Source organism: Chaetodon trifascialis, chromosome 22 (assembly GCF_039877785.1).
Source record: "Chaetodon trifascialis isolate fChaTrf1 chromosome 22, fChaTrf1.hap1, whole genome shotgun sequence".
In the NCBI taxonomy this organism is placed as follows: domain Eukaryota; kingdom Metazoa; phylum Chordata; class Actinopteri; order Chaetodontiformes; family Chaetodontidae; genus Chaetodon; species Chaetodon trifascialis.
Window position 1 is genome coordinate 6,759,178 of NC_092077.1, and position 23,323 is coordinate 6,782,500.

The following is a 23,323-nucleotide window of genomic DNA, read 5'->3' on the forward strand; positions in this document are numbered from 1 at the left end:
CTTCTGCAGACTGAAACTCACAGCTGCTCAACACCAGTGTAGGCTGACCCCACTCATGCTGAAATTCCGATCATGTAAGAAAATTTCAGTCATTTATGCTCAGGATGAATAAATCAGGCTGCCTCTTGTACACAACTTTGTGTTCTAGTACTTACGATACGCTCTACAATGCACTCTCGTTTTCATCTAATGTACTGAAAGGATTCTGTGGTATGTTGTAATTACTGGAAATCCTGTTTGACAGTGTTCCAAAGAGGCTGGGGCTGATAGGTAACAGCTGTCTGGCAGGAAGATCTTAAAGCAGAATTCAGTAAATCCCAGTTCAGTCGTTTGTGGGTTCTCTGCCAAACACACAATGTGGAGTCGTATTAATACTACATCCAAACCACGGATGGAATGACAAGTTCAGTTTCATCTCATTGTCTGTCTTTTAAAACACAAACTGCCAAAAAAAGATTTGATTAAAGGAGAACGGCACTAACAAATTTGGCAGCGTTGTTTCTTTTTAAGTAAAATTGATGAAGTCGGCCAGCAATTTTTTTTTTAATTTTTTTTTTTAATGCTCAAACTGTCAATCACACTGTGCTCTCCAGTTAAACCTCAGTCTTCCACTGGGGGCCACTGGGGGACACAGGCATCTCAATCAAATATTACAACATCCAATTTCCTTTATCTCACCAATAAAAATACACATCATAACAAAAATACAAAACAGTCACATTGTAAATAGTTTTCAGTCTGCTTCAATATCCCTTACATTGCCTGTCTGGTTAGTGTTTCAAACAGTGGTGTCCAGTGAAAGTCCTTCTCCCACAATGCATTAAAGAAAACAGTTTTATTTTAGGTCCTGGAAGATGAGTTGTGCTAAAAAAGCGCCAGAAACATCACGTGGTGGTCCAGCGGGCCGAGTCTTCTGGGAATTTCGGCCATCGAGAGCACGTCGTCAGTCATGAGGAAGGCAGTGGGCCCGATGCGAGTCCACACACACCTCTCACACAGCGGGCCTCCGTCAGACACACCGTCCGTCTGGACAGGACAAAAGAAGGAGACTAGAAATCACAGCAAGTAATGTCTGGAATGTTTATTTTTCCAATACAGCCTTCCCAAAATGCTAACTCTTACACATTTCATCTGTCGTTTGAACATGACGAACGCCGAGCTGGGTGTGACGCAGTTGGGGCAGTCTGTGACGATACACGGGACAGGCTCGCCCACCTTCAGCAAGGAGCTGGGCATCTGCGACTCCAGGAAGTATTCCTGGAGACGGCGGTGGAGAGAGGACAAGGCAGACAACTCAGCTTATGGTACAACAGAAATTGAATCTAGGCTCAGTAGTTTTTTAAGACTATTTTCTCTGTTTTCAGTTTTCCAAATGAAAAAACAATAGCTGTGCAAAAGAGGAAGAAAATGCATTCAGCGTGTTCAGACCTCAAAGATGCACTCAATGCGTTTTAGTGAGGAACGCTGAATGTAAACAGAAACCAATTTTAGAAACAGGCAAAAGCTTGAAGATCCCCTGGACCTTATTTCAAACAGCTTGACTGTCACATCCATTTCATTATATCTCCTGATCATTGCAGCCCACTCACATTTTCTCATAACTGTAACAAAGAATAATGGGAAAGCAATCCTCCACAGACCTGCTACAAATGCTTCTATGTCATCATCTCAGTTCATATTCAAGCCACTAATAATGGGCCAGACCAGCTGAGGAATGTGCTTCATGACCACCCTTGCTGAGGCAGTACACGCCCCAGAGTGTGTGTGTTCTCCCGCAGAACACACACACTCTGGATCCGATTTGCAGCAATCACATTTCATGTGTTTTTGTTTCGTTGTCCAGACATTTTAAAATTTATCCGCAGATAAATCAGACAGAAGTACAGCTGCAACCATTCGCCGATTAACTGTTCAGTCCAGAGGGAGATGTTGCAGGGAACGTGAGGAGCTCACTATTGTCCTCAATGTGGATCTTTAATGGGAGTCATTGCAACACTTCCACTGCTGCTCAGAGTGTTGGATGTTTTTTCTATGCACAGGCCAATAGCAATTTATTCTTATCACTTGTATGACGGCAGAGAAGACGAGAAAAGAGAAGTCCAAACAGTGAAGTGTACACAAATCCAGCTTAGGTTTAGCTGTTGTTGCCTTGGTCTTTTGATTCATCACAAGACTGAAAAAACAGGACACCAGCCGGGTCCAGGGTATGTCGGGTCACTGAAGTAAGGGTGTGGAGCTTTGAAGCAGCTGGAGATTGGAGCCCATGTTTTCAATTCAATTCAATTTCAATTCAATTTATTTGTATAGCGCCAAATCACAACAGAAGTTGCCTCAGGACACTTTCCATATAGAGCTGGTACAGACCAAGCTCTTTTATCTACACTTTTCTTAAAGTACTTAATCTAATCCAGCCTTAATAATGCCTCTTGGTTGAAAAATCTTTAAGACTAAACAGCAAGTTGCATTCCACTTCCTGCTTCTGCTGTGGGGATGATACAATTTGGATTTACAAGCATCTCCCTTAATAAGACCTCCCCATTAACATTTTCTTCTTTCCTGGTGTAGAGCGAAAACCAGTTCAGGTATATTTTTGCAAAAGTACCAACTTGTAGGACTTAATGACACTCCTAACTTGCACAAAGAATCAACCAACCACCAGTTTCACAGGAAGTGAAACTGGCAAAAATTTCTGTTAGTCTACATCGTGTTGCTGTAGATGTGCAAGATAAGGAACTTTCAGAACCACAGGCAACACCCTCCTCCTCTTCAACACAACCACAGCATCCTGACAGCAGAAGACAACAAAAGAAACACAAGTGATGGAGGAAGTGGGACCAGGAGGACGTGCTGGTTGTGAAGTAGAACAATCAAGAGCGAGCATGAGTTCGATGGAAGTTGGACGCCTCCTTTAACACCCACAGTACAGGTGCAGTCACATGCACTCCTCGAACTGCAGGGGGGTGGAGGGTTAGTTAATTCTATCCAGACTGTGAAAACCAATGGGACAACAGTATCCGTCAGGGAGAGAGAGAGAGACAAAGTTACTGAAGCAGTCCACTTGAGCACGTAAAGACACACTAACATACCAAGCTGTTAGCCAGCTGGCTAGCAAATGAACTTTAGCTCTGCGCTCCAAAAAGGTTGATTAATGGGTGGACCGTCATGATATTCTTGGTTTTGTTTTTCTTGGCATATACTGTTCAATATGTGCACAATATGACCTGGAGATGTAACAGTGACTTCCAATATGTAAACATAACATGAACCTGCAGATGCATTCAGGATAAGGAGTGAGGGGCACTGTGCGATTATGTCTTACCCCAGCCACTGTGAGGATGTGACGGATGGTCTTAGTGATGACCAGTGAGGTCTTGGCACGAGTTACCGCCACATACAGGAGGTTCCACTCATCGTCAGGAATGTTAGCTGAGCAGGGAAGAGAAGTATTCATACTTGACGTAGGATAGGATAATAGGATAAGACCGTTGATCAAAAAGCTAGAATGTAAAATATATGTATAAGAGAAGACACGCACCAAACAAGAAGTCAGGATTGAAGTGCAGATTGTGTCTCGAGGAAGGGACCTTGGCAAAGCCTTCGGAGACCATCACAGTGTCGAACTCCAGACCTTTGGCCTTGTGGACTGTTCCCACAATGAAGTCTGGGACCAAACGGTAGACATCAGGAACAAAGTGGGAATCAATCAAGTGCACTGCAAGAAGAATGACTAAAATCCCAGCATGAAGATTAAAGCTTGTCTGTAAATCTAATGACTGACATCTTCCGTAGGAACCGATGGACAGACAGGCTGGTTAAGTCAAAACGTAATGAGAGATGGAGATTCATGGTCATGAATGTCACTTTTACTTGTCATATTTTGGGCCAAAACCTGAGAATGCTGGGAACCGAATATCACACTGTGAGTCAAACAGTGCATATGTTTCTTTGCATACCTGCATTGTTAAAGTCATTTTCATAGCACCTTTTCAGGCGCATCGCCAGTTCAGGGATGCGACTTCCATATTTTTCAACGATGCTGAGTTTGGCCTCCAGCTCCCGGTCCTCCGTCTGCGTGACGTACTTCTTCAGGGCCCCGAAGGGATTCTGACTTCTCCTGACGAAGGAGCGAATCAGGGGATCTCTGATGACTGAAAGCAGAGCAGATTCAACATAAAGTCAACGTTTTTGTAAAAAAAGGAAATAACTCACTGGATAAATATGTGTGCGTTTGTCTGAGTCTTACATTTTGGTTGCTGGCCTGGCCCTCGGCTCACCTCTCTTGACTCCTGCATCAGCTGCCAGATATCCAGGATCCGATTCAGGCCGATACTTGTGACACCCTGAAGGAAAACGTGGACATGTAAGTGTCTGATCAACGTGGGACTTTTGAATGCTAGTTGCTTTTGCGCTAACGTTTGCCTATATCTATTATTGTGATGTCTAATTTTGACAAAATGTCTTCTGAAATCTACAAATACTGAATGTTTATTCCCATGATTTCTTCTTACCGGTGGATATCATGGAGCCGGCTAGCGTAGCTTAGCATAAACACTGGACACGGGGGGAAAACAGCTAGCCTGGCTTTGTGTGCGTCTGTGTGCAGATATATGTATGTAGGCTTACTCCTATGAAGTGGATCCGGCAGAGCGGGTTGGCGTCAGTGAGCCGGACAGCTTCACTGAACACACTGAGATTGCATCTCGACAAGATGGCCGTCTTCCCCCGACAATGGCTGACACCTGTCCTCATAGCTGCTGTCATGTTTTCTGCAGTCTCGTCACACACACCCCCTGTGGAATGGATAGCAGTAATATTTTCAGCTTTTAGGACATTAAATCCTGCATTTTCTTGAGAACATTATATGTATTTCTATGTAGATAACATACTTTACCTTTTTGCTTTCCTCCCACTAGAATCTTCTGCACACTCTTGCACACATTGAGGATGGTGGCCCCCACATAAGCAATTTCAGCACCAAACCGGAAGCTCTGGACAAAGACATCAGCAGCAGGGAGGTTTATTTTTCCATTTGACCATCTTCATGTGACTCTCAGTCTATCTTCCAGTGAACAGATAACAGACAGTATACCTGTGTCAGGTAGTAGATGTGTGTGTGGTTCACTATGTGCAGGGCATTGACTGCTCCTTTGAAGGTGTAGATCTGCTGATGAGGGTCTCCAACCAGGATTTTCCCACAGCTCTGAGATAGAAGCACATCCATGATGGCTGCAAGGGAAGGTAAATTCCATCATCATCATCACAAAGTTAAGCAAAATAACCACAGTTACACTCTTCCTCTGTCCAGCAGGACTGTGCACCAGTTATCACTTCATTACCTGGCGTGCAGTCCTGGGCCTCATCGATGAAGAGGACGTCGTAGCGGTCAGACAACTGGGGCTTCGGGATTTGGAGCTGCCATAACTTAAGGTAACCTGGGAATGAAAAGCTCAGTTTTATTCTGATATTAGAGGCATTGCTTCTAATATCAGAATGACCTCCTGCGTATTCATTCATTCACTCATTCACAGTTGGCGTACCATCGTGGGTCATGTAGTAGGCATATTCTTGTGTCTCATTGAGATCCGTCATTTTGTTCCAGATTGTCCGTGCATCGCGGACAAACAACTAGAATTCCATATTGAAAGACATAGGATTTAAATAAGACTTTGCTACGATTATGATTTATTCACAATACAGGCTCACTTGTATACATTCATGTGTCCATACCGGTTTTTCATATTCGTCTATTTCCTCCCTGTGGCCGTTCTTGCTTACACGGGTGCTGGGGACGTGTCTAGTGGTGATAGTCCGGTCCGTCGAAGCCATGAAGGCATTGAGAGTTGAGGTCACCACTTTGGCTTTGATAAAGCCGCCACGGCCTTCAGGCAGAACAGAGTTGATGGTGAACGGCGTCAGGCTGAAGATTAGCTTCTTATGAAGATGGTAGCTGCCACGAGGAAGATCACAGAGAAGCAACAATTACCAAATCCGATACATACACTGTGCTTTTTGAGTTCAAGAATCTAATGCATATCTGCGTCATCCCTAAGCCTTTCCATTTTTAACCACAAAACGGACACCCATAATATTCATTTCAATGAAATCAGAGTGAGTTTTTGACTCTATGAGCACAGGCCGTAGGGAAGAAGGCATGTGCCTGCAAAATATGTGCACCAGGATGTTTGAAATATAATCTCATCTCATCTTTGATCTTTTTATTGATGGAAACGCAGTGAGAAATGATTGCCACCACCGCAGTGATGCAAATGAACTTTGGTTTAGTAGTAGTAGCTAGCTAGCTTCTAGCTAATGAATGTGATGCATGTGGCAATTTGGTTGTAATGCCTATCAGCTGATATTAAATCCCCCCTTTGCTATATTATCACTTTCAGAGTCCAGTCTTGTAACTAAATAATGAGCAGACAACATGTGCAATTGATCATTTACTTAATTCATCAAATAACACTATTTGGAAAAAATGTTATCTTATTAGCATACATCTCCCAGTGTATTACTTGGAGCAAAACTTGAGAGATGTAATTGCCGAAAGTGTCTCCCATACGACTGACCCAAAATATTTTTTCCAGGTCAGACTGAGTCATCAAGCTAGTACGTGCAGACACAGAGACACTGACGGGGGTTCACCGCAGTAAGCAAACAAAAAACAATGACGTCTATTTCACCCTTTATTATTACACTTCTACATTCTGCTTTAGTGTCCACTTCTCCATAACACTCTGGAAAGTTTCGTCACCTGCTCTTGAACTGAACTGAGAAGCAGAACTTCCCATTGGCATCCCCTGCAATCGGGTGGCGACCGGTTCAGGGTGTACCCCGCCTCTCGGCCGTTAAAGCTGGGATAGGCTCCAGCCCCCCCGCAACCCCGAAAGACATAGGCGGTATAGAAAAGGGATGGATGGATATCCCAATATTTACTGAAGCGGAACAACACTCCACAGCCACCTCTTTCTGTCCACAGTCTGTACTTCCTAATACAAAAGCTCAAACGTTTGACTGTCAGTGAGAACACCTGGGGGGATTCTCACCTCCTCCCGACGTCCTTGAACGCCAATGCGTGGACAGTCTTGCAGTCTACATTGCTGGGGAAGCGGCGCTGCGCCTCACTGGCCACTGACTTGTTGAAGGCCACATACAGGAAGCGGAGGTGCGGCCGCTGCTCGGCGTACTTCACCAGCGTGGTCGTCTTGCCTGTACCTGTGGCAGACAGCTATGACACTAAGAGCCCTGATCTGCAAGGCTGGTACACACAGCAACACTGGCAAAACTGATTATTGACCTTCAGCGACATTTCAGAGGTGCACTGCAACCAAAACAAACCTGTCCTCATAAAGGTCTGAGCAGTGGTCAGTAATAATAATGAAAAGCTGAGCATGTTTTACTCAGCGTTACTTATTTTACAATCTTGCTTTGGTGTGTTCTTGACTAAGTAAAATGATTTTACAGAATGTGGATGCCGATGGTGCCGTGAGAAGTGAGCAGCACTGTACCTGCAAAAGCCACGATCTTCACCACATGGTCTCGCTGGATGTCGTGGCTGAGGATGAGCTGCTGTTCACGTGTGAGGTGGATCTGAGGCCGCCTGGTAGGCACACACGCACGCACAAAAAATGCTGACTGTTAAACAACTAAACCTCCTCAGATATGCATCACTTCAGTCCAATTCCTGTTGGTTTAGTATCATATGAGTAGCATCAAGTGAAGAAGCTGTCTAAACACATTTGACTTGCCATAGAAATAAACAAAAATCTGTTTGCAGAAAGATGGAAGTTGGAATAAATATTGTCTATCCTGATGAAGAAGTTAATAAACAAAGCAGGCTGTATTTATTTCTCATGCGCATCATTCAAACATTCTGATCCTCACCCACTCTGACCGGGGCCAACAGAAAAGGGCCCGTTCTCCATCAGGTGAAGTACATAGTAGATGTTGTAATGCAACCTAGAGAGGCCAAAAAGAGAAGCATCGTTAGGGAGGCTGATGAGAGTGATGTGGGAATGTTAAAGCTGCTGACACTCGCAGCTCTTACCTGTTGCTAATCTGGATGTTGTTCCTCATTAAGGCAAGCAACATCATGGCCATGTGGCTGAGGTACTCTGTGATGGCGGTGTCCGACATGCAGCCGCTGAGCAGAGACACCAAGGCCTGCACGTCAGCAACACTCTCACTTAGGATCAGTATGACAGCCATGGCCGCGTAAGGGTTGGGACCCTGGAGATGGAACAGGAAAACTTTTAGGTACGTTCCACAGAGGTCACATGCACACTGAACTCCAGTTTGGCCATATGATTACAAGAGGAAGCAAGTCATAGGATAAGGTGGCAACACTGCCACCCGCTGCGATTCCCGCTGTGGGCGCCGGGGGCGTGTACTACACCATGCATAATGTGTGTGACAAATAAAGGGGACTGTCCCTCTGATTCTCTTCTACCTCCACGCCGAGGTTAAAGTGCTTCTGAATGTCAGGAATACGTAATCTTATGGAGGCTTCGGCCTGAGGAAAGAGGCGATGTTTCTTAACACACTCCAGAACATCCTCCGGTCTCAACCGCTCTCCGACCTTATGCTGTGCCATTAACCTGACCAAAAAACACACAGATGAGATAATGACTGAGACTGCTGTTGTCAGTAAGCCTAAAACAAACATCTGAGAGCCTCTTCTTCCAGTACGAATCATTACAGAAATGTCCCTTACAAAGGAAATGCAGACTTACACAACAAGGTATCGTATGCTGTGCTGTGATGATGCTGGATTTGTTATGCCGCTGCTCCTCAGGACGGAGAGGATCTCCAGTTCTGTGGCCTGCTCCCTCATCACGTAGCGGTAGTATTGTTTCTTAAAGGGGACAAACTGCACAAAGGAACACAAACACAACATCCACAACAGCTTTGTTAATTTGATGAGCTTTAATGTATGGCAAAGTTTGAGAAGGACTGACCATTAGTGGTGTAATCAGAGAGAATACAAACTCAAACATGTTCCTTTTTGTTATATCACCTCTACTAAAATAACATTACTTAGCTTTGAAATGCGCCACCATACCCCGCTGCTTATATGCAACTTAATATAACTGCAGTTTGTTTTACCTTGCTGTCTTTGATGATGTTCCTCCAGCGATGGCAAACAAGGCTGACATTGCGGTAGAGGTCCTGGGCAGGGACCTGGCACAGTACTTGCCTCAGCAACTCTTCTGGAAGGTCCTCTATGCAGCCCTGGGGCTGCAGCAAAACCTTGCTGCTGCCCAGGAGCCCATAGTGGGCGTCAGGGAGGGCCTCCACCTCCTCGTCCTCCTTGTGAATGTCACTGTCACATCGGTCAAATTCTTCATCGTCCCCAAACATCTCTGCTGTCATTCCCTCCAGATAATCCACCTCCTCCTCCTGCTTTATCTTAGACTCTGGCCCCATCACGGCAGCTAACAGGCTAACATCGTCAACCTCGTCCTCCTCTGCTTCAGGTTCTGGTGTCATTGCAGCAGCTAACATGCTGACATAGTCATCATTGTCCTCCTCTTTCACAATCTTTGGCTCTCCTTTGGGAAAAAGCTCTCCATTGAGTCCATTTGTGTGTGTGGAAGACTGAGACTGGGAGGATTTGTGCGGACTCGTACTGATGACTCCTGTCACAGAGAAGAAGTCGTTGATGCCCTTCTGTTGCCCAGCAGGACTTCCTGAGGCAGATGCTGCTGGTGTAAGAAGTGAGAAGGAACATTCAAAGTCAGACATTAATTTATTACCTTGCAAGGTAGCTGATCACAAGGTCACAAGGGATTACACAAGCCAAGGATTCAATTTATGTTCTTGTGACCAAACCACATTTGCTTCAGATCAATAAGCATCCTCTGAGGAACTACTTTCAGCTATGGACTTGGTTTCGGTGTGACAACAGGGAGAGTTGACTGTGAGTTTGCAGACAACACTGGTGGACTGACTGACTTTGGCAAGAGTCCTACAACAACATCAGACACTTCGATTAGTCAGAAAGTTTGTAGGAAAAGGTTTACAGCAGATTACCACACTTCCGTCGCTTGGTGGGTGTCTTAGGGTAAAGCCACCGGCTGGGGTCGCGGCTGCCTTGCCCATGCCTGACGGCGTGGGGCAGGGTGAGGGCATTAGTGCCCTCTGCACTTCGTCCCAGTTCATCACACTCTGCTGCGTTCAGGTGCCTCCTTTTGACCTTCCCTAGGAAACCACACAACATTTCAGTTTGTGGGATTGTCCTTCCACAATGTGAGCCATTTAGCTACAATGTCTACAATGGTATGTACACTGTTCAGTGTTGAACGGGGGTTGAACAAGGATGCCGGTTTCATACTGTACATGATCATTTTGACTAATAACCAGCCAGTCATATCCTTTTAGAAGCCACTGGCTCCCCTTTACTCTAAACGGGTGAATTTTGCCTCAAGCTTTATTGACAATTAATTCGCTTAACCTTACCTTTGACAGCCTCCTCCATCCGTCCAGCTCATAGGGATTTTATTTTGTGTAACTTCACGTCAAGGATTCAGAATTTGTTTTGCTGAAGTTAAAACTTAGCAAACTACCCAGAAACACTGTCGTCGCAGCCTGTACATGGATACAAGATAGCATCGAACCGTCAGTGCTATGGCTAATAAACAACAACAGTAACAACAGTTTCTACCTCATTTTAAACTTGTGAACAGCACTTTTCCTTTAGGTTTACAACCACGACCCTGTCCCAAAACTCAAATGTACCGCTCCCTTTAATGTCAACAAACTAATTAATGTTCTTACTGAGTTGTTGTGTTTGCCTTAGTGAAAGATTGCGCCACAGCCAGCTAACTATGGTTTAGCGAAAGTTCTAGCCACGTGATTGGTCAGATCGTCTTCTTCTTCTTGGAAAACTATCATAAAGCTGAATTACCGCCACCTTCTGGACTGGAGTGCGTAGCAATTTGTAGGCAGAATTGAAAAGTTCAATTAATAACATGCTTCCCAACTTAATTACAGCTAAACAGTTACGATCAAGACGTAACATTGATGTCATGTTCACATGGCACGTGGTCATGGTTCACATGGTCATTTGGGACTCGTCAGGGACAAGTAGAGCAAAACCTCATATTACTGGTGAGCCCGTGGTCTGCTGGTCTGTACTGAAAGATGGTCATACTTCACTTTTAAAACTATTAAATTGGGTGATTAACAACATTTTCTTCATTATTGACGCTCATGATGCCAGTTCAAAGTTTGTCAGCAGCCATTAAACAAGCAAATGAGAACTCTGTATTGATACTGAACTTATATCAGACAGTCAGAAATCTGATTTCATGCGACAGCATCACCTCATCTAATATGTTGATATTTTTAGGTCATTTGTAATGCAGTAAAAAATACTGTGGTGCTCAAACCCTTGTTTATACCGTATAAAGATATATTTTTAAGGTTTAATAGTGACCAGTTAAACATGAGCAAACCATTGAAACTGTTAGTCAGTTTGAGACAGAAACACAGATTCAGGTAAGAGCAAAGGTAGTATCACATTTATTCATTGGTCAGTAATTTCTAGTTTCTAGTTAAGTATCCACTCCAGTTAAATGCACCGTAACAAAGTTAGAGGCACAGCATGAATTCTTTCCAACGAACAGGCTACTTTCTCCGTCAATGCAGAATCTCTGTTGTACATTACAGTGGAGCTATTCAAAGAAAAATCCCCCTCATGTTATTAACGCTGGTGTTAATACACCTACTAAATACCGTCTGTAACAACTGTCATATTGCACAAGCTATTTTGTGACCGATGACCTCTATATGCAGTTATTGGATGGCTGTGAGTGCCTTTAGTCAAAATCCAGAGGAAGGATGTGGAGCTTGCATGATTCAGCTGCTCACCGCTCTCTGGTTTCCTGTTGATTGATGGATCTCTCCGTATGATGTTAAATGTCAGTGCAAAAAAACCCAGACGGGCCGTCGTCACAATCTGCAAAGCAGCTCTGAAGTGAACCAAAAGAAAAAGACTAATACATCGAACTCAACAAAGCAAGAATTAATTGGACCGGAAAAGCTGTTTAGAGATTCTCCCGTTAAGTCAGTGAAACAGTATGTTAGCACACATAAAGGAATGTCTGACAATCAGTAGATAAAAATGGAAGCAAAGGGCATCTCATCAAACTACTTGTAATCTCATTAAAACCTGGAAATGACTACTTGTCACTTAAGGCAAAAACTGCTAAAGCCTGAAACATACTGTGCATTAAGCGTACACACGTGTATGTGTCAGGCCTTGAGGTATAAGGCAGTACCTCCAATACTGAGAACAAAAAGTGGTCCAGGACGTGTAGTGTAAACAGGGCTCCTTCATAGCTTTGGTTTCTAAATCCAAGGCCTTTTGATTACGATTTTTTCTGTTCAGTAGGATTTACACACACGGCTGTGTTGCATCCTCTGAATGATGGATGGATGGTCACTGCAAATATTTAAATATGAGGTTACAAGGGCTCGAAAACGACAGCGCAACCACAACTTTTCAATTTCTTCGTATAATTTCCAGTACATGCCCAAATTTGTAGGAGCCCCATGTAACAGCGAAGACTATTTCATCCTCACAGTCTTCATCCTGAACATTCCGCTTCACTGCTTCAGGACGGGGAGCTCCCTCGGCTTAAAGAAGGCCTGAGCCATGCCCATGGCGAAGATGTACACTTTGGCGTCCACCACGATTTTTTCTTTCTTCAGCAGATCTGCGGAAAGAAAGAAGAAAAACAAGTTGAGAGTCAGTCGGTGTGTTTGCATCACTCGCGCACGAACATCGCTGTGAGAAAGCTGAAGCCTCACCATCTATTTTCGTCTGGAATTCATCAAGGGGCAAAAGGATGACTTCAACGAACTCTGGAAAGAGAGGAGAAAGGGCTTGTGTGAGGATCTGCTTGATGAGAGAAAGGGTTTATTTCTGATGTAATATGGGACATAACTCACCTCCATCACCTGCGGAAGAACAAAAGAGAGCAAGATTATCCAACAGGTTTTTATATTACAGACAAGTGGATTCTTAAAACGCAGTACAGTGAACATTTTCAAACTCCTCCTCCTCCTCCTCCTCATCCTCTCTCATTTTAATGCTGAGGGCGTTTCAGGTCAGATTCAACAAACTTGTTGTAAGCTGCTTGTATCAACTTGCTGAATGCCACTCGTTCATAAATCAGTGCATGTGTGTGCTCAACACAACTCATGCGTTGGGATGACAGCAGTCTGGGCCAAAAAAACGTCTTGCGTTTCATTCACAAAAATGTCGCCCCAGAGCATGACTGCAGCTGTCAACAGCATCTCACTGTAGAGCTGTACTGTGACAGAAATGATCTGACATGATGCAATATGATTAACATTACGTTTACATTACGTTTTATCTTATTTCAGCTGATTTCGGTAATGTATTTAAGGTCCAAATTAACTCAGACGGAGGCATTAGAAATCTTAGGACTGAAGCCCCATTCAGACAAGGTTAAGATCACAGCTGGAGGTGGGTAATAAAATATTTCCCCTCCTTCCTCATAATAAAACCAGTGTTCTGGACAGCACAGAAGCCACTGGAACAGGAGCGTATTAAAAAAAAAACAAAAAAAAAACAAACAAGTGACTGATTGAAGGAATGGATGAGCCAGAGAGTGAATAACTGAATGAGGGAGAAAATAAATGGATTACTAAGTGCATAAAAGAGTCAGTCTGCTCACCGAGCTGCTGTGTCGGGTTGATATTCTCCATTTCATCTCCATTGATGTTGACCAGGACAATCTGGGTGGTGCAGTTAGACAGACCGGGGTCCAGACAGGTCACTGCCATCACAACAATAACATTACCACCGTGTGTGCAACATAAGAATGAGTATGGAGCTTCATTTCACTTTGCACCGCTGACTCCTGAACCTCCCCTACACAAACAAGCGCGATGATACCTGGAGTGACTCCGACGACTTCCCCTTTGTAACCGGTTTCTTCTTTTAGCTCCCTCAGTGCTGTAACCTCCGCACTTTCCCCCTCATCAATCAACCCTGAGCACAGCACACACAATGAAAACACACATGGCACTGATGGTTAACAAAAGTCTCAACAGCCCCATCCGCGGAAAGCCGTCTGACCTGCAGGAAACTCCAAGGTGTGGCATCCCATTGGTGGACGAAACTGCTTCACCATCACAACGCAGTCTTTGTGGAGCGTCCGTTTCAGCAAGGCGATGATTCCAACACCTGCGGGACAAGCGTGGTACAGCTTATACAACTCAAAGTCTTACCAACCCAACAAATGGGGGGTATAAAAAAGCAGAGACGCTCACCATCTGCTTCTGTGTTGGTTCGTCTCGTTGTCCTTTTTGCGGTCTCCCAGGTCCTGGTGGATGAAAACAGGGAATGAAACTGTGCACGGGAAACTCGTGTGACTGTGCAGTCACGTCAGTCGAAGACAGAGCAGTACCTGGTGTTTCCCGCAGGGTCCACGTATGTCGTCTTCTCCAGCTTCACCCATTTTCCTGCTGCAATCACCTGCAACACGGAGAGTAAATGCACTGAGCTGATGATTGATCGATCAATGATCTGAATGCGAACTGTTTGGTTTTTACTTGTGCAATTGAGAAATTTCTAACTTCTAATTGGCTGAAACCTGGTATGTGTTATTTATGGTCATTTATATTCTCATGTAAATTTCTGTCCACGAGGGCCAAATACTGTATTTTGAAAAGCCTTTTTTAAGATCATGGGTATATTGTTGTAGCATACTTTAGCATCTATAGTGATCTAAGACGCTGAATGGCTCTGAAAGGGTGCATGGCTGCTCAAAAGACAGTGAAATTAGCATAGTTTAGCGATGAGAGGCAATCCGATACAAAAGTCCCGCAGTAAAACATACATTTGAGAAGCTTATGCAACGACATGATTTACTGATGTGTTATAGTATTAAATTAGATTATATTTTGCAAGTGTGGCTACTAAAACTTTCAGTGTACATTACAGTCTGAAGTCAGAGTCCATGTGGAGTAATTCAAGGCAGCTATCTCAGTGTTTTCTGTCTGAGAGATCCCTTTTAAAAACACTAAAAAAACAGACGTACCTCTTCTTTCACTATGTGTGGAGTAGTGCTCCCTTTGGGTTCCTCGGAGTTGCTCATTTTCACAATATGGACAACTGGAAATGGATGAAAGTGGACTCAGAAAGCTTAAAGACAAAAGCTACGAGCTCGACAGAGAATTAAAACAAAATACAAAGAAGCACAGCTTCAATGCTGACGATACGTTTCTAATCATGAGCTGTTCAATTAGCTGCTACAAAGGAAACGCTAACCTGGCCGTTACAATTGCACATTTAACTTTTCTGTTCGTATCCGTGTTTGTTTTAAGGCAGCTAGCTGCTGCTTTACATTTAACAATGCTACAGGGGTTCGGAGGTCCTGTATTCTAAACTTTAAACAATCATTTAAAATGGAAAAGTCAGACTTGACTCACGTGAAATCCCAACGGTTTCTGCGAAGGAGTACAGATGGTATAGAAAGAATGAGGAGTCACTCTACTACTGCTTCCGGGTACCGCAAACGTCATCGGAGTCGCGGTGAAAGATTGTACTGAATTATTAGCTAATGTTTTGGAGTCGTTTTTACCACACGTTTAAGGTAGAAATTCATTAATATCATAGCTTACATAAACTTTTGGAGATATGCTGCATTTAGTAATCACTTACAATAAAGTATAGAAATATGGTTAAATAGCAAATATTGTTGTCCAACAATACTGGCCCTACTGATCTTACTATCTCATGTTTAGAACGAAGACAAAGGGTACGCCTCTATTTTTTTTTAAGGTATGGAGTGATTGCTCACTTCCATAAACGATCTATAATGTCGTAAATCACGTCAATCTGTGCAGCTCAGAAAGACTTCCCCCTCTGAAAGCACAAATGTATTAAATAGTTCTAGCAACAAAGCTTTGACAATGGGAATTGAATTAGATTTAAAAAGCTTATAACATTCAAAATATAGAGCGATAGTCCCCCAAAATGCCAAGTTTCTGAATGAGAATGCGGCCCCGAACTTTTCCAATATATCGGGGGGTCGGAAGATATTTACTGATGGACACTTTACCGTTACAGGATATTGCAGCATGAAGAAGGAGCAAGTTGTCAACTGTCAGTTTTCGGTTTGGTATCCGATATTCAAGAAACATACGATTAAAAGGTAGACCGCTTGCATCTGTACGTAAATTCCAGCAAATCGTTTCACTGTTGTAGCAGTGAGACATAGTCCATTTAGCCTGCAAGCTAACGCTAGGTACCAGACAGAAGTCAGTATCTGCCATCTCTCCTATCGTTAGCTTTAACAGTTGTGTTTTAATGCCTTTTCAGAGCAGCTTTCTTCCACTTCTGTCTATTTGTCGTTTATTATTAACATATTTACACGTGATATTATCACTTTGCTTTATTTCAGTCTTATTCTCCCACTGCCTCAGAATGTAATAGACTATTTACTGGACGATGGGACACTGGTAGTCTCTGGGAGGTACGAGTCCACACACGCTCACACAAACGCTGTTTAAGCTGCCTTTGTTGGAATGACCAGAAATCATCAAGTTTTGCCACTTAGGGTCTCCTTCTTCAGTATTTGAGACACAGTGAGGTGACCTATGTAAAGATGCTGCTTGTTTGTGGCAGATGAATGATGTTACTGAATGACTCTGCTGTTACGGTCACATACTCACCTGTTTGTTTCTCCCCCTTTCAGTGACCATAACACACAGCAGACACACACGAACAACAGCGACTCGAATGCAGAGGAAGACATTCAGGTATTCCTTTCCAGTCCACCACAGCTACTCAAAAGTAGGCAAACTCAGATATAGTTAGCACTGATTTTCAGTGAAACACAGGAAATACACATGAAGATCAAATGTCTTGATGTTTTTCAGTGTGTTTTCAGAGGATGTTATCAGGGAGAAATGCCATCATCTTATTGCATTACTTGTAGCTTTGCACCGTCTCACAGTCATTAGACCTGTAATGTTAATTTGAATCCTTCTTCTTCTCCTTTGCTGCCCTCTAGTGGTCAGATGATGAGACAACCACCACTGTCACTGTAAGCACATTGAATGTTTCTCATCCAAATGCAGTCTATATTATGAAGGCCCAACAAACACGCTGAATTTATTTATTTCTGAGTTTACCTTCCTTGTGATGATGTGGCCTTGTTTCTGCCAGGCGCCTGAGTTCCCAGAATTCACCTCTAAAGTGCTGGAGGCCATAAATGCCCTCGGTGGGCGTGTGTTTCCCAAACTCAACTGGAGCGCTCCACGGGTAAATTCTGCACTTGGCTGTTTATGAAAAAAGAAAAACTGTACTTTTTTAAGCCACGTACTTTTCAGCGCACTGAAGAATAAGAATTGCTTCTTGTAACACTGCCGGCATTGAGGATTGAGACACAAATGTGTGTGTGCCCTTTCAGGATGCTAACTGGATTGCTCTGAACAGTTCCCTGCAGTGTCACAGCCTCAGCGATATATTTCTGCTCTTCAAAAGCTCCGATTTCATCGCCCACGACCTCACGCAGCCGTAAGCCTCGCTGTCCAGCAACATCAATGCACACGCACACACATTTTTGCATTTAGATGACAACCCAGATCCGAAAAATAACTGGGTTTGAAGCGCACAGGCTGATATGAATCTGCAGTTAAACACAAGTGGCAGCTGGAGAAATAGCTGTGATGTGGATTTATGCCTCTTATCACTTTGCATGACAAACATATAGGCAGTGTTTATGCTGTGTTTATGATAGATGCTTCTCTCTCAAATGTCCTGATTATAATGAACAGAACAGATAATATAAGCCCCAAACCCTTGTGATGGAGCAGAGTATGCATTGTAGTTCTATCTAACAGTTGTAACCACCATTTGCTTCTTTGCAGATTCCTTCTATGTAGTGACCAAGACTCCCCAGATCCAGTCATAAACTATGAGGTATTTAACTGTACACACAGCAGTACTACAGGGTCTCCAGTATGGCTTTTTAAAATAGCATCATTTGCTTGTGTTTGAAATGAGTCCCATCATGCTGCCAGAGAGGCTTAATGCTCACTGTGCACACAAGGATTTGTCCACACGCACTCGCACCACGATGGATCTTGTCAGCCGTGTCGTCTTCTGTCCTCAGCTGGTCCTGAGAAAGTGGAGCGAGCTGATTCCCGGTGGAGAGTTCCGCTGCTTCGTCAAAGAAAACAAACTGATTGGTAAAAACTCTCACGCTCACATCCATCGACATTTTAGGATATTAGTGATTGCTGTCAGCTGAAGAGGTCATCTCAGGCCATCTGTTACATCATGAGCCACCAAGTTGGAGGGAAACATGCTGGGTTGCTCTAGCAAGAGGGCACTGTTTTCACACTGAGCTGAATACGTCTGATATGGGGAGAAAAGGTGTGATATAACAGTGATTTAATGATATTTGAGCTGTTCGTCTACTCAGCAGGCTAATTTAGAAACAATTATAAAACTCAATTTGAGCTCCACTGATGGTGTTTCTGTCTGTTCTCAGCCATCTCCCAGAGAGACTACACTCAGTATTACCAGCACATCTCAAAGCAGGAGGAGCAGATCTGTCAGGCCATACAGGAGTTCTTCAGCCAGCACATCCAGTACAACTTCCTGGACGAAGACTGTGAGCATCAGCATCCCTTTTTTTTTAAAGCTCCGAAGCTCCTCTGCTTCTGCGAGTCATTAAATATTTACTGTGGGGAACAGGCACTGGAGCAAATGTGTCATTTGTCACGTTGTCACATGCATGTAATGTAAATGTTAAATGACTGCACATGTATAGCTGTTTATGCAGCTGTTTTTTCTCTCCTCCAGTCGTGTTCGATGTCTACAGAGATAGTCTGGTGAGCAATTTTAATAGTCAGTTTTCAAAAAGGCTGCTTGCACACTGAGTTGCTCTTCCAGTTTGTATTCTGTGTGTGTTCCAGGGGAGGGTGTGGCTGATAGACCTGAACCCGTTCGGAGAGGTGACCGACTCGCTGCTGTTCAGCTGGGAGGAGCTGGCGTCCGGCGGGGAGATCTCCCAGCAGCAGGTGAGACTTCCTCGTCTGGACCATGGCAAAAGCTCAGAGGCTTATGTTTTATTGGTAATTGCGTGGTTTTCTCTGCACACGCAGGAAGGCCCAGCGTTTCGCTACACCACCAGCGAGGTGACGGTGCAGCCCAGCCCCTGCCTGAGCTACAGAATCCCGCGGGACTTCGTTGACCTCTCCGCCGGAGAAGACGCCTACAAACTCATCGACTTCCTCAAACTGGTAGGATGCTTTTACAGATCTGACTCTGTCGTTCCCTCACAGTGCCACAGAGTTCTTGGGTGCTAACTTATTTTGGCTAGCACCAGAATCAACCTTAAGAGACAAACAGTAATGGTTCTCATCAGTAGTGATGTTTTTGGCAGCCTGTTTTAGTTTTAGTCTTAGTCTAGTCTTTGTGTAAAGCTGTCATTTTAGTTTTTATTAGTTTTAGTCACGTTCATACTCTTTTTAGTCTAGTCAAGTTTCAGTCGACTAAAAGTCTGAGCGTTTCAGTCTTATTGTAGTCAGAATTATCCGTGACTATTTTCATTTAGTTTAAGTCGACAAAAACTGATGACATTTTAGTCTAGTTTTAGTCAATGAAAACTGTATTGTAGTCTCTTTTTAGTAATGCAATTCTATTTAACCCAGTCAATATAGTATAAGTACCTATTAGTATAGACAAAACCAAAGTTTTCTTTTAGCCAAACCCATTTCACAATTCAAACAAGGTTGTCTTATTATTATATTATTGTTACCTTATAGACTCAAGAATACATCCTTTCCAGACACGAAGACGCTCTGATTTGAATTTACAACATATTTATTTTACCAACCAAAGCCAGCTGGCCGGCCATCGGCCCCGTTCTCTGTGTCAGCTGTCTGTCGTTAGCACTACCTACCACAGCTGCATCTTCTAAATAACGCCACGAGTGGGAACTAATGCCGTGACGTGGGTTAGGATTAGGGATGTAGCCCATGAAGTGAGACACAGGAAACAGAAATACTGCAAAATAATAACAACGCGACTAAACGAGATGAGTTTTAGTTTTAGTCAACGAAAATGAAGAGACATTTTTGCAGAGTTTTTATTTTCTAGACCACATTTAGTCTCGTTTTTATTCGTCAACAATATCGCATTATATATTTAATTATAGTTATCGTCACATAACCAGCATTTATGTTGCATCTTGTCTCGTTTTCGTCACGTGATAAAGGTTCGTTGACGTTCCGTCATAGACCTGGTTTTAACATTCGCCTGTTTTCTCCAGGGTGAATCTACGACAGGCTCCAGCGTGGTTAGAATTAGAAAATAACAGTGGGGAAACAGGCTGTTTCTTGAACTTCAACCTCCTCTCCTGCTCTTTGTCCTCCTCCACAGAAGAAAAGCCAACAGGAAGATTCTGAAGAGGAGGAGGAGGAGGAGGAGGAGGACGCTCCACAGTGACACGGCTCCTCTGAAACCTGAAGCATAGCCGCTGGTGTCAACAGCCCTCGACAGTATATAGTGTCCTCTGCATGAAGTGACTCTTTACCCTCTGTCCAGTTCCGAGCTTGTTTTTGATTTCAGCCTGCTCTCTCTCACGTCGCTCTGTGAACGGTACTTAAAAAGCAGGGCTTCTTAAATAGCTCTTGCAGGCTGAATTAGCAGAGCGCGCTAACAGTTCTTTGAGGATTCAGGTCTGTTCAGTTGTTCTTCGCCTCCGACGCTGAGCTGCACCTCGCTGATGATTATGTGGAGGGAATGTTTTTTTGTTTTTTTATGGGGGGAAGATTGTGTTACTTCAAGGGGATTTTTTCGTTAACAGTTAAAGAATTCCTGCTTTTCTAACAGTTAATGTATCTTACTCGCAGAGCAAAGTGTCTCCAGATTTGAGATCCCATCGTAGGTGTGTGTTTGTCTGAGGCTGTGACAGACTTAACACTAAAGCCATTCATCACTGAGTCACCTTTCATTTTTTTTCCTGTCCAGCCGTCCCCGCTCCTCCATCTCCCCCTGCCAATTTCCCTCTGAGCAGTTTCGACACACTCATCGCTCCGAGCTGCCCCAGGCGCTCTTTTTAGAGTCTCGTTTTCCCATCATGCATCGCTGTAGACTGCTGCTCCAAAAAACACCATTAAACTTCTTGTCGTGTATTGGCTCGGCTGTCAGTCTGGTGGGCACTGCAAACCCCGCACGTCAGAAATTGATTGTGCTTTTACGCAACAGCTCTCATTACGCCGGGAGCTAAATGAGCTGTGCATGCACGGCTGTGCATTCGCCGGATTGATAGAGCAATTACAGGGAGATGGAAAGAGCTGGTGCGATGAGAGTCACAGCTCCCTGGGTGAAACGCTGGGGACGGGAAACAGCATCCAAGGTGCATATTGTGGGGAATCTGCACATTAATCATCATTATAAATATGAAACCTGGCTGTACACATAGCACCCAGAGGTGGAGGAGGTGTCCTGGGTTGACCTGCGGTGGGGGTTTGTTGCATATAAGTCAAACCCCGGCGTGTGATGTTCAAATGGCTGCTCTCCATTGGGCTTTATATTTTCCTTTGGTAATTAGGGCTGCAGTGGTGTAATGGTAAATACAAAGCTTAGCCAATGATGAACTCCATTCTGTAAAAAGCAATAGGCTAAGCAGCATAAGTCTAATAAACTGGCAACTTAAAACTGCAATATTTAATATTTTTTATAATAATAATGTATCAAATGAACTCAAAAAAGGGTTATTCACGCTAACTTTTTTCTTCCAGCTCATAGTGTCGCTTCAGTCTCGTGGCTCTCATCAGCGTCGTTTTCAGACACAGGCAGCTGTTTTCATGTCTTTGTCAAGCAAGCTTCTCCTTCAGTCAAGTCAAGTGGAGGAAACGTGCTTCCTTTGCTCGTCCTGTTTAATTCAACCAGTAAGATTATCAATAATTACTCCTCTGGGAAATGTTGGGGGTTAATCTCATCAGCCTTTTTCACAGATAGCAAAGCACAGATGTTACTAATAACATTAACAATGGCCTTGTACTATTACAGAAGTCAGCCACTATCTATGTTGTTATTTACACCTGTGTCTATCAAATGTACAATATCATCATGTTAGAGAGTAGATGATGGGCTGACATACTGTAGCGCATCACACACAACTCAGTCTTTGAAAATCTGCAAACAGAATCTCCAGATGGACATCTGCTGCTGAAGAAACCTGCACAGACCTGCTGCAAAAAACCACCAATTTCTAAGTAACATACCTGATGATGAATGCCCCCTTTGCTCTGAGCAATCAGACACAAAGTAAAGACAGGAGCTCATATGGATTAGTTTGTCTGGAAAACAAAAGGCTGCAATGGATGGAAATTTTGGTGCAAACAGCAAAAAACAAGCCTCCGGTCCTTCTTTGGCTCCACTTATTATCCCAGCCAATGAGATCATTTCTGTATGTGTGCAAATAGGTCGACTACAGTGTTTAGGCTGCATTCAGGGGAGTCTGCCCCTTTATCTCCCTCGACCTTCACACGTCTTTTTAACCATCTCTCTGATGTCCTCCTCTCCTTTGCCCTCCTTCATCTGCAGCTGGGTAATCATCTTTCATTGGGGGAGGTCAGATTTGCTGACTCAGAGTAAAGGATGAGGGGGAGGAAGGAGGAAGGGAAGGGAAAGGAAAGGAAGAGATGGGAAGGGGGAAGGGAGGGGGGAGAGGAGTTTTCCTTGGTTCCTGCTGAAGAAGAGCTGCAGTAGTTTGCAGCCAGAATACTCATGAGCAGCTGAAGCTGCAACACATTATCCTCTCCCTCTCTCTCTCCCTCCCTCCTGTGTCCCCCACCGGTATTACACAGACACACAGCAACAAGGCCAGGAGTCCGGACGAGTGTTTGTGTGTGTGTGTGTGTGTGTGTGTGTGTGTGTGTGTGTGTGTGTGTGTGTGTGTGTGTGTGTGTGTGTGTGAGTGAGTGAGAGAGAGAGAGAGAGAGAGAGCAGTAACCCGGCCTGAGCTGACCTCAGCACCTGCAGCTGTCAGAGTCTGGGGGATCAGTGCTCCCCTGCAATGTGAAACTTTGTAATCCAGGTGTTATGCGGGCCGGTTAAACCCAGGAGAACCTGCAGCTGCACTGCTGATCCCCGGTCTACTGTGCTGAGCCATACCGACGCCTGTGGGGATCCCAAATGGTGATGGGAGCATGGTTGTCATCAGCAAGTTGGCGCATTGCGAATTTACTGCTGCCACGTCCTGACCAGACTCACATGCACACATCTGTGTGTGTGTGTGTGTGTGTGTGTGTGTGTGTGTGTGTG

At 44.0% G+C, this 23,323-nt stretch overlaps 3 protein-coding genes across 6 annotated transcripts; 1 reads left to right on the forward strand and 2 right to left on the reverse strand.

Moving 5' to 3' along the window:
- Positions 1 to 558: 558 nt before the first annotated feature.
- Positions 559 to 10,878, reverse strand: fbxo18 (F-box DNA helicase 1). 3 transcript variants are annotated; one of them, XM_070992472.1, is made up of 22 exons: positions 10,777 to 10,845; positions 10,459 to 10,587; positions 10,033 to 10,200; positions 9,106 to 9,701; positions 8,733 to 8,869; positions 8,450 to 8,597; positions 8,048 to 8,229; positions 7,885 to 7,959; positions 7,509 to 7,600; positions 7,047 to 7,215; positions 5,728 to 5,947; positions 5,538 to 5,625; positions 5,337 to 5,432; positions 5,090 to 5,226; positions 4,892 to 4,988; positions 4,624 to 4,790; positions 4,244 to 4,340; positions 3,954 to 4,148; positions 3,536 to 3,661; positions 3,320 to 3,426; positions 1,123 to 1,257; positions 559 to 1,026 (listed from the first exon to the last, which is right to left on the reverse strand). In XM_070992472.1, the coding sequence occupies exons 2-22, from the start codon at positions 10,475 to 10,477 to the stop codon at positions 865 to 867; spliced, it is 3,213 nt and encodes a 1,070-aa protein (XP_070848573.1). In that variant the 5' UTR covers positions 10,478 to 10,587; positions 10,777 to 10,845; the 3' UTR covers positions 559 to 864. The 3 variants fall into 3 exon arrangements, with proteins under 3 accessions (XP_070848573.1, XP_070848572.1, XP_070848571.1); XM_070992471.1 differs by having other exon boundaries at positions 10,459 to 10,878; XM_070992470.1 differs by lacking the exon at positions 10,777 to 10,845 and having other exon boundaries at positions 9,106 to 9,704; positions 10,459 to 10,503.
- Positions 10,879 to 11,501: 623 nt separating this feature from the next.
- On the reverse strand, positions 11,502 to 15,524 carry nudt5 (nudix (nucleoside diphosphate linked moiety X)-type motif 5). Its single transcript, XM_070992042.1, has 10 exons — positions 15,466 to 15,524; positions 15,075 to 15,148; positions 14,442 to 14,509; positions 14,305 to 14,357; positions 14,111 to 14,218; positions 13,928 to 14,023; positions 13,707 to 13,808; positions 12,955 to 12,963; positions 12,814 to 12,867; positions 11,502 to 12,719 (listed from the first exon to the last, which is right to left on the reverse strand). Exons 2-10 carry the CDS (start codon positions 15,129 to 15,131, stop codon positions 12,610 to 12,612), a joined length of 657 nt encoding a protein of 218 aa, XP_070848143.1. The 5' UTR covers positions 15,132 to 15,148; positions 15,466 to 15,524; the 3' UTR covers positions 11,502 to 12,609.
- A 543-nt stretch (positions 15,525 to 16,067) lies between these two features.
- cdc123 (cell division cycle 123 homolog (S. cerevisiae)) lies at positions 16,068 to 21,716 on the forward strand. Of its 2 annotated transcripts, XM_070992488.1 has the most exons (13): positions 16,068 to 16,190; positions 16,440 to 16,511; positions 16,734 to 16,797; positions 17,052 to 17,084; positions 17,207 to 17,302; positions 17,451 to 17,557; positions 17,911 to 17,962; positions 18,156 to 18,231; positions 18,537 to 18,659; positions 18,851 to 18,879; positions 18,964 to 19,068; positions 19,153 to 19,290; positions 20,432 to 21,716. In XM_070992488.1, the coding sequence occupies exons 1-13, from the start codon at positions 16,117 to 16,119 to the stop codon at positions 20,495 to 20,497; spliced, it is 1,035 nt and encodes a 344-aa protein (XP_070848589.1). In that variant the 5' UTR covers positions 16,068 to 16,116; the 3' UTR covers positions 20,498 to 21,716. The 2 variants fall into 2 exon arrangements, with proteins under 2 accessions (XP_070848589.1, XP_070848587.1); XM_070992486.1 differs by having other exon boundaries at positions 16,076 to 16,190; positions 18,964 to 19,290.
- The last annotated feature ends 1,607 nt before the right edge of the window (positions 21,717 to 23,323 follow it).

Excerpts from the sequence above, each read along its gene's own strand:
- cdc123 (XM_070992486.1), top strand. The coding sequence starts at position 16,117 with ATGAAGAAGGAGCAAGTTGTCAACTGTCAGTTTTCGGTTTGGTATCCG. Across the intron at positions 16,191-16,439 it reads AAGAAACATACGATTAAAAG|TCTTATTCTCCCACTGCCTC; the intron begins GTAGACCGCTTG and ends GCTTTATTTCAG. Across the intron at positions 17,303-17,450 it reads TCAACTGGAGCGCTCCACGG|GATGCTAACTGGATTGCTCT; the intron begins GTAAATTCTGCA and ends GTGCCCTTTCAG.
- fbxo18 (XM_070992470.1), bottom strand. Across the intron at positions 9,705-10,032 it reads CACCAAGCGACGGAAGTGTG|CAGCATCTGCCTCAGGAAGT; the intron begins GTAATCTGCTGT and ends TTCTTACACCAG. Across the intron at positions 1,258-3,319 it reads ACATCCTCACAGTGGCTGGG|GAATACTTCCTGGAGTCGCA; the intron begins GTAAGACATAAT and ends CGCCGTCTCCAG.
- nudt5 (XM_070992042.1), bottom strand. The coding sequence starts at position 15,131 with ATGAGCAACTCCGAGGAACCCAAAGGGAGCACTACTCCACACATAGTG. Across the intron at positions 14,024-14,110 it reads CACCTTGGAGTTTCCTGCAG|GGTTGATTGATGAGGGGGAA; the intron begins GTCAGACGGCTT and ends TGCTGTGCTCAG. Across the intron at positions 13,809-13,927 it reads AGTCGTCGGAGTCACTCCAG|TGACCTGTCTGGACCCCGGT; the intron begins GTATCATCGCGC and ends TTGTGATGGCAG.